Genomic DNA, 17,495 nt, shown 5'->3' with positions numbered 1-17,495 from the left:
TCATGAAGCAACCTCAACCCATGATCAAATGCAATCAAGGGAAGTGCTTTAATTAATCATTTCATGCATATTTGAACTTATTTGAGTGTCCTAAATCATCAATTCATCAAGATATGAGGCATGGACTTGAGAAGTTGATCAATCAATTCATCTGACTATTTTGAAATACACTGAGACCTAACTTTTTATGTGTTTGTAAAATGGAGACGACTCCAAGAGAAAAAATGTTCTTTAGAACCATATAAACAACTTTCATGTTCATAAACAATTTATTTAAATCTTGGAAGGTCATCATCCATTCCAAAACATTATAGGTCATTTTGATTGAAACCCTAATTTTGGGTCAACTTCCCAAGGACATAACTCCTTAATTTTTTCATGATTTTGAGGTGGGATTAAATTCATTGGAAATCTTAAGATGTCTACTTCAAATTTTATGTTGAGAAAAATTTCAAAATCCTAAAAGAAATACATGTGATAATGCAAAACATTATAGGTCACTTTGGACCAAATGCATTGAAATGTGAAAAAGTCCAACTTCAAGTGCCCATAACGTCTTCATCAAAAATCCAAATGATGCAAAATTTAAGTCCAAATTTATTGTCTTGAAAAGATCTACAACGTTTATGTTGAAGATTTTGTCATTTGGAGCTTGCATCATTGAGACAGAAGGGCTTGAACTTTGGCCATTTTTGAAATTCACACATATACATGTTTTGCACCCTACACTTCATGTCCACTTTTCATCAATTTCCAAGTTTCAAATGGAGTTTTGATCAACATAACAAATGATCCTCATGAAAAAAGCTTTCCAACCATTACTCATGAGATGGTGTTTCAAGTTTGGACATGGCATTTTCGAAGACATGAACACATTGGTGCAATTTTGGAAAATCAATTAATTTGCATTGCATGAGCTAAACCTGTACCATTTGCATGTCCAATTTTCTTCTATCATTTTTCAATTGCCAAATCCAAGTGGAATTGGGCCCTCCATGCGCCTGTACAGGCTCGTGCATGAAGGCCCTTTCCATTCGTGCAAGGGAATGTTCATGCATATCATATGCTTTCTCCTATAAATATAATGCCAAGGCCTCTCATTTCAGCAACCTGAAGGTGCCCTAAATGATGTGCAATTGAATCCTCACCCTCACTACCAAAGGAACTCACCAATTTTCTCTCAATTTTTCAGATCTAGAATTCAATTTCATTGATTGTTTTCTGGATCTAAAGTTCCTTAGCCTTCTTCCCTTTGATCTAAAGAAAAAACTGCAAGCATCCATAGCAAGGAATTATGCTCTCAAACTCTGCAAATCAGAGGTTTACTTCACATTTTAATTTTTTCGAATCTGCTCATATACTGGTTGTTTCTTGCTGTTGTTATGTGATCTGAAATCCTCTGCATAGAGGCAACATTTTTGAGCTTCGAATTTTCAAAATCTAGCAAGTTCAGTTGAACACCATGGAAATTCCATCTCTGATTTCTCTCAATGTAGAAACCTAGAGTGGATTTGGTTGGTACAGGGGTGATGTACATCACCCCAGCTTTCGATTGGTACCTAGATCATGGCATTTGGTGCATGTTTGTTTCTCTGTAAATTGGAACCTCGCCGGAAGCTGGCCGGAGAAGACGGTGGCGCTGGTCACCGTATGGTCTCCAGATTAAATTTGAGCCTTCCATTTCATTTTCCAGATTTAATCTTGTACGTTCATTGTTATGACTATTTAAATGGCCCTTTGCGCTTCAGTTGACTAGAGTGCATGGTGAGCGTGCGCTTCCTGGCCACGTGATGATCCACGTCAATTAATGAGGTCTCATCAGATGGTCCACACATTTTCATCATTTTCATTTCTGATTTCTATCTTCTTTTATTTCCTTTAATTCCTTTTCATTTTAAAAATTCATATCTCCTTCATTATTGGTCCAAAAAATATGAGACCAATTGCATTTTTCTCCTTTTAATTTCTAGTTTCCAAAAATGATTTTTAATATTTTTTATTGTAAAATTTGATATTTTTGAGGAATTTTCTTTTTTCTGGTTATTTTTAATTCATTTAAATTAGTTTTTGATATTCAAAAAATACAAAAATATTTTTTCAACCTCTTTGAATGATGATAGATCTATGAAAAATATTCTCATCAATTTATTAATTGATTTCAGATTTATTTGAGATTTTAATTCAATTAGGTTATTTTTATGCATTTTTAATTGATTAAAAATAGTTTCTGACTTCTAAAAATTCTGAAATTTTTTGTCAAACTTTGTTTGACCTTGTTGAACTTGGGATTATTCACTTGGACTTTTCAAAGTTGATTTGAAGTGAATTTGAAGTTTGACCTTTCTTTATTATTTTAATTCAAGTTTTATTTTAATATTGAAAAATACCAAAAATATTTTATTTGTTTCTTGACTTCTAATCTTCATTTTGCTTCTGTTTTCTATTGTTTGACGTTGATCTTCTCTATCTTTGGTCAATGCTTGTTGATTATTTCATTTCATTTCCATTAATGCACTTTAATAATCATCTTCTTCTTCTTATTCTTCTGCTTCTTTTTTTCTTTTTTTTTATCAACGAGTTAAAGATTGGTGGTTAGCCTTGATACATGGGAGGTTTAACCTTCCTTGATTCAAATCTAATTCATCTTGATCATGGATCAAGTGAATGGCTTTGCATTAAGGATAAGTTGCTTCCTAATCAAGCAAAGAACCTAAATCAATACAAGATCATTTCTCATCTTCTTTTTGGCATGGCAAGTTGTAGGAGTTTGATTCACTAATCAAAATCTCTAACTTGTGTTGTTGCCTACATTATTATTGACCGGCCTCAGATAGTTGTGACTTCTACATAAGTCCAATTATGATTGCTTAACATAACGCTAAATTGCCTTATGGCACACTAACTCTAACACTAACCATTAACCATTAACATTTAATTCTTGCTCTTTACATTTATGCAATTTACTATTCTTGTACATATTATTCATTTGATTTTTCCTTTGCTCATTTGAGCACATGTTTATGTTAATGCAATTTGCCTTTTGCTCACTTGAGCACATAATTGTGTATATATTATTGTGCTTGTGTTTTTGTTTTGATTGTTGTGGACCAAATGCAAAAATGGACAAATGGACTTAGATTCTAGGACATTCCCGATGCAAAATGGAGTGAAAAGGCCTTAATGTTGAAGATGGATTAGAAGGACTAAACCTCTAAACTCACTCTTGTCCATTCTTGATTTACTTCATTGGAAATTTTTGATGTGTGTGCTTTTGTGCTAGGGAATCCTATTTGAGCCAAATTGAAGAACCATTGCCATGATCATCCAAAGTGAAAGATACAAGAGCCATTGGGGATCTTATAAGAGCTTGTTGATTAATTTGATTGCTTGAGCTTACACTTATTTTGCTTGCATATTCCAAAGGATAGTGAAATTCTGGTATTAGATATAAGATGTCGAAGGTAATGTTACGACACTGATATCTGCTAACACACAATGGATAAAATAAACAGAATGGTAAAGCAAATAACACAAACAATTGTTAACCCAGTTCGGTGCAACTCACCTACGTCTGGGGTCTACCAAGCCAGGAAGGAAATTCACTAAAATAGAATTAGTTCAAAGACTCTCCGTACACTTCAACAAGTTACAGTCTTACTCACCTAATCTCTACCCGTGCAATTTCTACCTAAGCACTCTTAGATATGAGAATCCACTCACTTCCCTTACAATCACACACCAGTGATTTTAAACAACAACCCCTTGTGAAAAGAAAATACTTTTCAATTACACACTCTTGATTTTACTTCATAGTTTCAATCAAGAAGACACACTCTTGATCTTGCTTCAAAGCTTTGATCAAGAAGACACACACTCTTGCTTAACAACTTTAGAGTGATAAATTACAACCACAAATCAGTCCAATTGAATCATCTATGGATGACTTGAATGACCTACAAGTCTTACGACTAAACAGACACAAACCCTAGCTCTCTCTATGTATTTCGCTCAGTCTTGGTTGTGTGTTCAAACAGGTTTTCTAAGTCCCTTTTTATAGAAGCATTCTGCTGGGCTTGGACATCTTGAAAACCCTAAATCTATTTTCTAATCAAATCTTTTTATAACAGCTGGATAAATCTCTTTGGAAAATAAGTAAATCTGGTTGTAATCCATGATTGAATGCGCCAGCTAGCCAAATCTTCAATCATCCAAAGATTACCATTAATTGTGCAATCACAAAACACCATACATTCATACTGAATGTTCTGTGTACAGGATGTCATGACATCGGGTCTGACATCCTGGAAAAATCCTGCATATTTCCATTTAGCTTTTAGCAGGTACAACCATATCAGATGTCATGACATTGTGTATGTCATCTGAAACACTTCTGCATGAACATGTTCTTTCATTTAAGCTCCAGCAGGTACATCCAATATCAGAAGCCTTGTCATTGTATGTGGCATTCTGAAACAATCCTTCATCCACATGTTCTTGAACTCCAACAGGTACATAGGATATCTTATGTTAAGACATCACACATGACATCTTGTGAACACTCTTTGTTTTACCAAAATTGCTGCCAACACTTAGGATCAACAAACTCCCCCTTTGGAAAATTTTGGCTAAAACATATATCTGTCTTTTTTTTGTTCACAAGGCAAACTTTCAGCAGTTTAAACAACATAACAGTAGTTTAATCAGCAGCAGAAGCAAAACAATTACTAGCTATGGCTACTAGTAATACACACATGCATAAGGGTACTTCTCATCCCCCCAAATCTGTGCAACAAACAGAATTACTAGTTATGGATGCAACTAGTAAGACACACAAATGCACAATGCACAAGGGTACTTTTCTCCCCCTAAATCTGTGCATTCATCAAATAACAGCTACTGTAACTCCAACACCTGTACCAGCCAGAATCTGTGCATTCATCAAATAACAGCTACTGTAACTCTAGCACCTGTACCAGCCAGAATGTCATACTGACATCTGCTTCAACATCAGCACTTGTGCACCATATCAGACATCCTGTTTGACATCTGTAAACAGAACAACATTCTGTTGTAGCACCTGTGCACTCCTTTCAATAATAGCTATCCTTCTGTCCAGCCACAAACAACTTCCATATCAAGCACTTCTCCCCCTTTTTAGTCAAAATTGACCAAAGGTGACCAATTAGACAAAATAAATGTCTATTAGCCTAGCAGAGAAAGTTAGATCAGATGTTATAACATTAAGCATGTTAAAACAGAATATTCAGGAAGTACACACCAACATTATACACAGCTGAAAGCTGAGATAATGAACAAATTCAAGGAACTCTTTAAGAGCCCTAAATATTACATAACAGGCATCAAAAGGACTGCCACAAAATACAAAACAGTAAAAACAATAGCCTTCCAATCAGCACCAGCTTCCACCAAACTTTCCAGCACACCTCCCAGTCTTCAATTCAGCCAGGAACCATTAATCTGAAGAAGAAGCATCACTTTCACCTTCACTTGTATCTTCACTTGCACCTTCAGAGTCTTCTAAACTTCCAAAGCTGCCACTGGATTGGGATTTAGGTCTTGCATTTGAATCCTTACCAGCCTTCTCTATATCTTCCCTTTCTAGGCTACAGATGAGAACTTCTAAAGCTTCTTTTCTGGCCTTGGCCACAGTTATACCATTCTCCAATTCTTTGCAGGTTTCTCTTAGTTGGTCAATTAGGCTCCCTTGAGATGCAGGTTCCCTTCTGGCAGATGTCTTGACAACATCATTGACATGACTACCCTCAAAAAGCTTGTAATGAATGGACAGATGGGATTTTCTCCTGCTTGGAATGTCACTTGTACTCAGAATCCCTGGTTGTTGGCTCAGGATAATGCCACAAATAAGGGAGGGGAAGGCAATGGGTAACTTTACAACATTTGTAGAAGTATGTCTAATGGTTTGATCAAATATGAACTTGCCAAAATCATAGTTAACCCTTGTTCCAATTGCATAAATGATTCTTCCAAGATTGATGGAGATAGTAGAGGCATGATTAGTAGGAATCCAATTAGCTGAGCCAATCTTGTTCAAGATGGCATATTTAACACTGAGCTTTCCAACTGATAAGTGATTTCTACTAGGCCATTCCTTAACTTGGCCAGCTGTGATAACCCTACAGACCTCATTGTCTGTGGTCTCTAGGTCTACTCCTCCCTCCATTCCTCTTCCTAGGAACTTGTTGATGACACTTGGTGAGAATTTCACACATTTGCCCCTTACAAATACCTTGCAAAACTCCCTGCTGTTCTTATCATGAATATCCTCAGGGATATTAACAATAAACTCTTTTACCAACCCCTCATAGCATTGGGGTAGAGTTACCACAGTCTTCACAAGTCCAACATTTTTGATCAGCTCAATTACCTCCTTTACCTCTATAGCTTCTTGTCCAAGTTCTCTTTCAATGGCTACTCTTCTCTGAATGACATATGTCCACTTTGCTGCTCCATCTTCTAAATGAAAGGAGATATTGTCTAGATGGACAGCAACAGCCTTGCCAGGAGATTTCTGAACAGCCTGCCTTTTTGCAGGGGAGATGTCTGGGACATCGTCTTTAACATCCTCCTTAGAATCAAAGCTGTCTCTTTCTTTTCTTTTCCCAACCTCAACCTTGCTCCAGGGTTTTGAGGGTCCTATACCTGCAGTCTTTTTCACTCTAGCAGCTCTCATTTTAGCCACACTTTTTCCTTTCTTAGTTCTCAGTTTTTCAGCTACACTAGGTTTTACCAGATGAACCAAAGGATCATCCTCTCCTTCAGTGATTCCTTCCTCTAGGTCAATAATATTTTCTTAAGGCACATTTGGTTTCTTGCTAGGTAGGGTTTTACCTAGAGAGCAAAACCCTTCAGCAGCAACCTCCTTTTCTGATCTAGATGAATCATCACCTTTATCAGCATGGGGTTCTCCCTCAGGAGAGGGTTCCCTTCTGGACAGAGGGGTAGAAACCCCTTCAACTTTGTGCCCTTCACTCAGAATTCTCGTGACTAGTTTCCTTATAGCACGATCAGCATAATACATGTCTTTAGGAAGAGAGGAGTTACCAGAGGTATTACCTTGCCTATCTCCAGCATTGGAGGAGGGACCTGTGGTGTCGCCTGGTATCATGCACAGAGGAGTGACGTCCATCACGTCTTCATCTTCAAACTCCATGGATGGAGTCTTTGCATGTTGGGAGGGTTTGGTACCAGATGATGATGGATGTTTGGACATGTTGTGGGACTTTTGAGAAACGTTTCTTTGCCCTAGCTGAGCTTTTCTGAGAAGATGAATGGAGAAGGAGATTGTTGCGTTTAGGTAGCGTGTGCTATGGGAATAGATACTATTTTGAATGCCAGGGAAGGATTCATCATTAATGTGGCTCTTTCTTTTAAAAGGGCAGTCACTATTTTTATTTTCTTTATTTTTCCACTTTAACTACCATAATTTCTCAAGAGTCCAAATCCCTAATTTTCCTCCCTCATATTCAATTTTACCCAAATTCCTTGCAAGCTTGTCTGCTAGTTCCAGTCCAAGCTTTAGACTTATGAATTTATCTTCCACAAATTTTCTGATGGAGTGATAATAACAATACCAGTACTTTGTCCATCTGTGCTGAATCTGATTTTTGGACCAGGTTTTAGCATTCAGGAAGTCATAATACAATGTTATGACATCGTGTGTGACATTGAATGCACTCAGTAATAGTTTCATCCAACCCAGTTGAGCCTAAATGCTATCATCTTTTATACCTTTCGCATGTGTCATCCAAATCTTCTCCATAATGTCCTTGGCCTTTTTGCATAGAGTCTCTTGTGGCTTAGTTCCATTCTCCCTGTGACTGGTCATATGTCCACCTGTTTGGTCTAAACTCTCAGTTTTTTGAGCCATCATAACCTTTTCTCCTCTGAGCTTCTGCTGTGACATCTTTGTATGACATTTCCCCCAGCCTTGTTTTTCCTCACTCTTGAGAGCATCTGTACTCAACCAATACTTTAAGGAATAATCCAATTGAGAGCTCCATATGTAGCAATTGTCTTTGGTCCTGATTCCTCTCATAATTACTTCACTATTTATGTCAAGGATTAGACATTCAGTTTTGATGAAGTTGACATTTAGACCTTGATCACATAGTTGGCTGATGCTTATGAGGTTTGCAGTTAAGCCTTTGACTACTAGAACCTTATCAAGTCTAGGTATTCCAAGGCAATCAAGCTTACTTGTTCCCTTGATTTCACCTTTTGCTCCATCTCCAATGGTTACATGACTTATAGTATGGTGATACAAATCAGTTAGCAGGTCTTGGTTTCCAGTCATGTGTCTGGAGCATCCACTATCGAAGTACCATTCTTCTTTGGCTGAGATTCTGAGGGGAATGTGAGCTATCAGACTTGTGACATTAGTCTTAGAGACCCATTGCTTCTTGATGCTAGGCATGTGCTGTTTGGGTCTGAATTGATAGTGATCCTGATGATGATCAGGCCTAGGATAGCCATACAGTTTATAGCAGAAAGGCTTCAGATGACCAAATTTCCCACAGTAATGGCATCTCCATCTTTGGTGTTTCCCTTTCAACTGTTTTCTCCTCTGGTGTTGTGACATATGATGTGACATCACAGGTTTTTGAATGCACTTAAGTTTGACTTGAGGTTTGACACCAGTGTAACTGCTCTCAGGCTTTGAGTTATTATACCCAATACCAGATTTGTCTCCGGTTATTTGTCCAGTTTGAAGAATCTTGTCTAAGGAGTCAGACCCATTGCTTAACATTCTTACATACTTGGTCATTTCTTCTAATTTAGAATTTTGTAACATGACTTCAGTCTTCAATTTAGAGATGGTTTTTGCATGGTCTGCCTTCTCACTTTCCAGCTGTGCTATCTTCTGATTTTCAGCTTGTGGATTTAGCTTGACATTCAGAACCATTGCTTCTGTTTGTAACTTGGAGATGGTTTCCAAGTATTCTGCCTTCTCATTCTCAAGTTGAGTTATTTCCTTCTTTTGGCTTTCAACCTGTTTGCACAGCTCTACACTTTTGTGACACAACTTTCTGTAGGTAGAGGCCAACTCTTCAAAGGTTACTTCATCATCACTTGACTCTTCATCAGATCCCCATCTTCCTGTCATTGCTGTCACAAGATTTGCAGACTCCTCTGTTTCACTTTCATCAAACCAAGTGGCAGCAAGACTCATCTTCTGTTTCTTGAGGTAGGTTCCACATTCGGTCCTGATGTGTCCATACCCATCACATTCATAGCACTAAACCTCTTTTCCTTCTTTGAGCTTCTCATCTGATCTTGCTCTTCTTCCAGCATTGTTGGATTTACTGATGTCAGATGAGATGTTCTTGACATTTGCCCTTGATCTTACATCCATCTTTTTCAACAGTTTATTGAACTGCCTTCCCAACATTGCTACTTCATTGACCAGCTCTTCATCATCCTCCTGACTCTTTTCCTCTTCTGTGTTTGACATAAAAGCCATGCTCTTTATTTTACTTTCAACACCATCATTTAATCCCATCTCAAATATTTGGAGGGATCCAATTAGCTCATCAACTCTCATATTTGAGATGTCTTGAGATTCTTCTATGGTTGTGACTTTCATAGTAAATCTCTTGGGGAGTGATCTTAGTATTTTTCTTACTAACTTTTCATCTGACATCTTCTCACCCAAAGCTCTAGAGGCATTTGCAATTTCAAGAATGCTCATGTAAAATTCATGAATATTTTCATCTTCTTTCATCCTTAAGTTTTCAAATTTGGTGGTGAGCAGCTGTAGTCTAGACATTTTTACTCTAGAGGTGCCTTCATGGGTGGTTTTGAGAATGTCCCAAGCATCTTTAGCTATTTCACAATTGTTTACCAATCTGAAGATGTTTTTGTCCACTCCATTGAATATGGCATTCAAGGCTTTAGAGTTTCCAAGAGCTAGATCATCCTCCTCCTTGGACCATTGTTCTTCAGGCTTCTTAGTGGTGGCTTCTCCTTCTTTAGTAATGACAGGATGTTCCCAACCTGTTACCACAGCTTTCCAAGCCTTGTTATCAAGGGATTTCAGAAACACTACCATTCGAGGTTTCCAATAGTCATAGTTAGAACCATCCAAAATTGGTGGCCTATGAACAGATCCTCCATCTCTCTCCATTGTACCAGAAAGTATTGCCCCTAGATCTCACCCAGAACCAGAGCAGGATGCCTGCTCTGATACCAATTGAAAATATGGTATCAGATATAAGATGTCGAAGGTAATGTTACACACTGATATCTGCTAACACACAATGGATAAAATAAACAGAATGGTAAAGCAAATAACACAAACAATTGTTAACCCAGTTCGGTGCAACTCACCTACGTCTGGGGGCTACCAAGCCAGGAAGGAAATTCACTAAAATAGAATTAGTTCAAAGACTCTCCGTACACTTCAACAAGTTACAGTCTTACTCACCTAATCTCTACCCGTGCAATTTCTACCTAAGCACTCTTAGATATGAGAGCCCACTCACTTCCCTTACAATCGCACACCAGTGATTTTAAACAACAATCCCTTGTGAAAAGAAAATACTTTTCAATTACACACTCTTGATTTTACTTCACAGTTTCAATCAAGAAGACACACTCTCGATCTTGCTTTAAAACTTTGATCAAGAAGACACACACTCTTGCTTAACAGCTTTAGAGTGACAAATTACAACCACAAATCAGTCCAATTCAATCATCTATGGATGACTTGAATGACTTACAAGTCTTACAACTAAACAGACACAAACCCTAGCTCTCTCTATCTATTTCGCTCAGTCTTGGTTGTGTGTTCAAACAGGTTTTCTAAGTCCCTTTTTATAGAAGCATTCTGCTGGGCTTGGACATCTTGAAAACCCTAAATCTATTTTCCAATCAAATCTTTTTATAACAGCTGGATAGATCTCTTTGGAAAATAAGTAAATCTGGTTGTAATCCATGATTGAATGCGCCAGCTAGCCAAATCTTCAATCATCCAAAGATTGCCATTAATTGTGCAATCACAAAACACCATACATTCATACTGAATGTTCTGTGTACAGGATGTCATTACATCGGGTCTGACATCCTGGAAAAATCCTGCATATTTCCATTTAGCTTTTAGCAGGTACAACCATATCAGATGTCACGACATTGTGTATGTCATCTGAAACACTCCTGCATGAACATGTTCTTTCATTTAAGCTCCAGCAGGTACATCCAATATCAGAAGCCTTGTCATTGTATGTGGCATTCTGAAACAATCATGCATGCACATGTTCTTGAACTCCAGCAGGTACATAGGATATCTTATGTTAAGACATCACACATGACATCTTGTGAACACTCTTTGTTTTATCAAAATTACTGCCAACACTTAGAATCAACAGATAGGAGCTACTTGGATCATCAATATGATCTCAAGAGAGGAACTCCATTTGTGGTCTTGTTTCTTATCATTCATCTCTTGTATGATTAGGACCTTAGCCATTCTTCTTCTTCCCTCCACTCTAACCCAAGCCAAAAATTTTGTGCAAACATTTAACATTTGTTTTCAAACATTAGAAACCTAAGCCTTATGCTTTTGATTTTCAAACTTCCTTTTCATAACACTTATTTTGAATTGAATCTTTAAGTCAACTTTGACCATATTTTGTAAATACTTTTCATTGGTAAATATAACTCATTCAAATACTTTTTGTGGTTTTAATGGCCACTTCTTATCAAAAACTTTTCATAACCAATAGTTATTAGGTTTGAATTATCCTTGAGGTAGATGTAATACTCACATATATCCTTAGTGATGGACAATGAGTCTTCCATGCTTATTATAGGGTTAACCCCTCACTAGCATGTTGAAGCTATCCTCACATGGTGGATTTGTGGTTTTAGGTTGAGTTTTATCCCTTGGATAACAAAAGACCTTAAGGCTTTTGGACCAATCAATTCACCAACTTGTTTTGAGATTTTTACCCTGAACTACGAGGTTTTGATCCTAATCTTTTTTAAGATGGTACGTAGGCAATGGGTTTATCCATCCAAATACAAATTGTAAATAACTTGTATATTCTCTTCTCATCTCTTCAATCATGTTTGCACAAATAAATTTTTCACAAAACACCAACCTTACAACAAGTGTGAAAAGGGCTCCCTAGGAGTACCTAGGATGTTTTGGTTGCTTAACACCTTCCCATTGCATAACCAACCCCCTTACCCCGATCTCTGACATTTTTATTAGTTTTTGATTCGATAAAACTTTTAGGTTTTTGTTCGCTTTCTAACCATTCCTTTGGATAAATAGAAGTGCGGTGGTGACTCGACTTGTATGGTTTACCTTGGATTTAGTCAATATGTCTAATGGTAACGAATACCCCGCTACACTTTGGTAGTGTGTCTTAGATGTTTTCATGCTTAAATAAATGTCTCGGAAAAAAGAGGAACCAAAATAGGCAAAATGCGAGAAAAAGGCGAAAGTCAATTTTTTTTTCTCCCATACATTTTTCAGAGGGCTGCTACGAGTCATAACAGCACCTGCCCTAACAAAACTTTCCAGTACAATCATCAAATGCATGCTACAGACGGTCGTAGCAGCTGCTACGGGTTGTAGTAGGCAGACGAATTTTTCCTGTCTTTTCTTTCCTTTTTTGGCGTTCTCTATTATTGTTTTGGGATCTATGCACTTCCTGATTCATAATATTCTATCTTGATGGCACTTATGAGAGATATTTGTTCCACAATTAGGATTGTTTCTATAAAACCTCATAGTCTGTAATAGTTTGGCATCCAGTTTTTCTTCTATTTTACTTTCACGCATTTTATTTTCTGAGTTCTCTAGTATTATTATACTGCAGTCTCTATTAGAGCAGCTGGATAGTTTATCAATTAAATCTATTTTCTTTTCAGATAAATTATATTTACCTTTATTTATCGGTATCAATTTACGCTTTTACAATTAATCACATTTCCAATTATGAGTATTTCTATGATTGTATTGTTTCTCACCATGAGTGAGTAGTCCACTAGGGACTAAGGGTCATGAGACCTATCTCATAATTGTACATATGATCCTTTACAAATTGATTACAAGATTTCACTCATGCGTTATTTTAAAACCTAAAATTTTCATTCTTACCCTTGTACAAAAGTAAAGAGTTTGCAGGTACCGATCGTAATCTGAAAGGATATGTATCGGTACCCAAAAGTATGTTTTAAACAATTAAGTCTGATACAGTGAAAGTGCCCATCTGCGATTGAGAATCGTTTCATATTTTATAGTTGCACAAAGAAAAGAATCTAAGACGAATAATTCGATCGTGCAAAAGCAGACAAATTATTTGCCATAGATATCACAACACATTGATAAAAGTAGGTGTTGTCCATATTTATCTATTTTCTATAATTGTGTCAAAAATATCATAATAAAAGTAAAAGGATCATATGAATATGTCAGAGTGGGGATCATGAACCCTAACTCTTATTTGTCTCGCAATATATTAAGTGATTTTCATTTAATATGTTTTTTCAAAAGTATTTTTTATTTAAACTATTTTACAAAACACCAATTTTCGGGCACTCTATATATGCACCAATAGAACAGAGTTCGGTAATCAAGCGGTTGGTCTCTATGGTTCGATAACTCTTTTTACTACTTCACACAACCGTACACTTGCGACGTGTCAAGTTTTCGGCATTGTTGTCGAGGACCAAATGTGCTTGATATTGAATTTTTATTTAGTCACCATATAGATTAGAGTTTTATTTTTTTTATTTACTATAGTTCTCTCGTTGCCCTTGTATGCGAAGAACTTACTTTATTTATAATTTAGTCGAGGATGTAAACAAATTTGAGCATTTCTTACGTGAGAGACACCGAAATCTAAGACAGTAAGAGATAGTTGAATCAGTAGTTGACACTAAGCCTCTTAAGGTTTATCCAATTCCTACTGAAGAGTAAATGCGTTGTAGTATTGTGCATCCATAGATATTGGAAAATAATTTTGAACTCAAACCATCTTTTATACGTATGGTCCAACAAGACCAATTTTCAGAGTTGCCTTCAAAAAAACTATACCAACCTCTTTTTATCTTTGTTGATAGTTGTGGTACTGTAAAGGCTAACGATATTGATCAAAATGTCATTCACCTTAGGTTATTCTCTTTCTCATTAAGAGATCATGTATGGGATTGGCTTCAATCCTTTCCTGATGAACTTCACTTCAGAAGCTTGGTTGAACTCTTTTGAAGAAGCTTCAGAGTCTGATTCCCTTTGAATCTTTGAAAGTGCTTTCTGAGCCTGGTTACAAATTCTTCTTAAAGAGCTTTAGAGCTTTGTTATAAACCTTAAGATATGGTTGAATCAAGTCTGATTAACATGGGATTTATAATTCCTCAGAACATGATGACTAATTTACAATTCCTTAGAACTTGATGACTAATTTTCAATTTATCGGAACTTGATGCCTAGTTCTGATTCCTGGTTGAAATCTTTCTCAAATATTAGATTTAAAACTTCAGATTTAGAGAGTAGACCATTTCTTCAGAAACTAGTAACTTAAGTTATGATCTGAAAAAACTTTAATAGCTTCTGATGTTTGAACTTGTCCCTGCAAGACAATTAACAAATATTCCTTCGATGTAGTTGTTATCAGAAACATTAAAAATTGTCCGGGTTCTGATTCAAGAATATAGGTATCTCAAAATCAATTATGATTCTCCCTTTAAATATGTTTCTCCCACTTTGTCATCAATCAAAAAGATATGGATAAAAAATGATGGAAAGAAACAAACATGATTTTCGTTGAATAGTGCCAAAAGGCAGAAAAGAGTACAATCATATTACAAAAAAACACAAAAATCAAAAACACCTAAGCAAAATAAAATACATAAAAAGTGCAAAACTATTTTGAAAAAGGCTAAGTGTTTTGTGTCGGAGGAGGCAAAAGTCTAGATAGTATCAACTGAAACATCATTTCCTGCCTGTCTAGACGTTCTTTGACAAGAAGACTCTCAACTTGCATATATGCGATGGTCTTTAGAAGCACTTCAGAAATAACCCCAGAAGAGGTTCCAACACATTGTTGATTATTAGAAACCGTAATTTGTTGTTCTTCAGAAGCAATCGGCTAAGCAGCAGCATCTTCCATGACAAAATTTGGATGTCCAGAATCCTCCTCAGCTTCCTGAATAACTTCCTTATCCTTCGGAGCAAGAAGACACGATGGAGTATGTCGTAACTTCAAGAGTTCCATAAGGGGTCAAAACCCATAATGAAAGTTCACTTTATACCTAAAGTTCTTTATCTTGGAGATCTTGGAGTTCAACTAGCGTTTGTAAGCTTCCCAAGCAGCGTCGCTCTATGCAGGATTAACTGATAAATAACTAGTCATCATAGCAACGTAAAGATAACTTCTTGAGTCTAATTTGAAATTATTCAGAATCTTACAGCATTTGGTTGTTTTGGTTTGGGTTGGCTAGGGACTCTGACAGAAAGATCAGTTATGGTTGGATGAGGATCTGGACCATAAACAGTTGGAAAATAAGAGGGAGTGGCCTTGTATCTTTTAGATTTAGATACTTCAGGTTTAGGTTCAAAATTAAACATGCATTCAGGAGTACCTTCAGACACTGAGTTACCATAATCTCTCGAAGGAGATCTTCTGGGTGTTGTGAAATTTGGATTTCCGATTTAGGGAGCAAAAATAAGTGGATTAGATATGGGTGAAGGTAGAGTTGATGGATGGATTTCTAAAATAGTAGTGTGTCCTAGTTTGTGTTGATCATAAATTGGAGGTTTAGAAGTAACTGTTTGTGGATGGTGTTTGTGAGATGGGAATGTTTTGAGATTGAGATGGAGAGGGTTATGTTGAAAAGACATATTCATAAATTACAGAATCAGAAACAACAGGATTAGCAACTACGGGGACTTACCAGAAGTAGTTTCACTTGGAGCCTTGGTTAATTATTTGACAATGCCGGAAGTTTCCCTTAAAAGCATATGCCTTTGGCGCTCACTTAGAGGCACTTCGTCTTCGTCTAAAAACTTTGCAGCCTCTTCTTCTTCTTTGGTGTAGAAGTCCCTCCCTCAGCATCTTTTCTCTTTCCGCTACTCTTAGAGAGTTGTCCATGAACATTTGGGTATTATTTGGGTAGATTAAAGGGATCAACCAAAGGATCAATGTTATCCTTGAGGCAACTTTCCAAGTATAACGCCAAGACTTTCAGAGGATCAATCTTGGTGAAGATGGGACAGTTTTCCAAAGGGATTCTAATGCCAAAAATTTCGTACTTCGAGGGAAAATGTTTTGGCTTAGAAATCTTGGAGATCAGACCCATACTTTCCAAGTTCTTGCCCTAGAAGACTTTACCAGAGTCTTTGACCAGTTCATCAGTAAGTCCACTCACAAGCAGGTTATCCATTAAACCGTTCTAGACTAGAATGTCTGAAATCAACTGTCCATTGGAAATGAACTTTCATTTGCCTTTCTTTGAAGAACTACCAGTTTTGGATTCTCTGATAGAATCCCTCAAAAAATTTAACAAAATAGAAGGGAGTTCCAGCTTTAGACCCTTCTCCAGAAAGAACAACATAAAATGCTGACGAGTGTTGACATAGTCAAAACTATTGGTGCTTAGTTTATGATGGATGAAACCTATAATGTCTTGAACCAAACTCTTAGGTTATTTGTCAAATCCTTGGCACTAGGAACTTTATCATCATCAACATTAGTTCCAGCAGATGACAAATGCTATTTTTGCTTCTCTCTTAGCATTGGTTTTGACATTATGGATTCTTTTTCCTTTATCATTGTGCAAGACTAAATCAACAATGGATTTCTCAGTGATTACGATCTTCCTATTCATAACATAGGAAGTTATCGTTTCCTTTTCCGCAGTAGCATGCACCCAAAATTGCTTTACAAGCACTGGGTAAACCGGGCCCTTTAATCTTTCGAAGAAAAAGTTCCATCCTTGAAAAGCCAATGTATCAAAGAAATCAAACCCATTCTCTTTGAGATTTTTGAAGTTACGGTCGTTTCATAGAGGGCCATTAGATCATTAACAAGAGTGCTGAGAGTTAACTCAGGAATACCTCCATAACAGGATGATTCTCGTCAACAAATAAAGAGAATAGGAGATTGTTGTTGTTGAAGAGCAACCATTGTTGAATGTTGAAGATGACGATGAACAGTTCCAGAGAAGGTGTTTGAAGTTTTGAAAGAAGAAAGTATGGGTGTAAAGTTCATGTAGTGTGAAAGTGTGAGTCAAGTGGGTTTATATAAATTTTTGCAATGATGACAATAAAAGAATACATCGACAAAGGGGGAAACGTGAGAGATTTTAACCTAATTCCAAGAAATGTGAAACCCAATGTGTCACGTTAACATCATGCATGCTCAGAAAGTGGGACAATTGTCACCGCTTAGAACCACATCACATCAAATGAAAAGACAATCATTTAATGCAACAACTATTCAAAATCA

The 17,495-nt window shown here is 36.7% G+C and overlaps 1 protein-coding gene across 1 annotated transcript; it reads right to left on the bottom strand.

The window, feature by feature from the left end:
- Positions 1-5,473: 5,473 nt before the first annotated feature.
- On the bottom strand, positions 5,474-7,252 carry LOC127122101 (uncharacterized). Its single transcript, XM_051052503.1, has 3 exons — positions 6,871-7,252; positions 6,339-6,813; positions 5,474-5,741 (listed from the first exon to the last, which is right to left on the bottom strand). Exons 1-3 carry the CDS (start codon positions 7,250-7,252, stop codon positions 5,474-5,476), a joined length of 1,125 nt encoding a protein of 374 aa, XP_050908460.1.
- Positions 7,253-17,495: the final 10,243 nt, after the last annotated feature.

The sequence above is a fragment of the Lathyrus oleraceus genome, chromosome 2 (genome assembly GCF_024323335.1).
Source record: "Lathyrus oleraceus cultivar Zhongwan6 chromosome 2, CAAS_Psat_ZW6_1.0, whole genome shotgun sequence".
Lineage (NCBI taxonomy): Eukaryota > Viridiplantae > Streptophyta > Magnoliopsida > Fabales > Fabaceae > Lathyrus > Lathyrus oleraceus.
Note: the sequence above shows the minus strand (reverse complement) of the source record. Positions and strands in the feature narration are given on the sequence as shown.

Coding starts and splice junctions, on each gene's coding strand:
- LOC127122101 (XM_051052503.1), bottom strand. CDS start 7,252: ATGTCCAAACATCCATCATCATCTGGTACCAAACCCTCCCAACATGCA. Junction 6,814..6,870: donor TGAAGGGTTTTGCTCTCTAG/GTAAAACCCTAC, acceptor TTATTGACCTAG/AGGAAGGAATCACTGAAGGA. Junction 5,742..6,338: donor CTACCCCAATGCTATGAGGG/GTTGGTAAAAGA, acceptor ATCTGCCAGAAG/GGAACCTGCATCTCAAGGGA.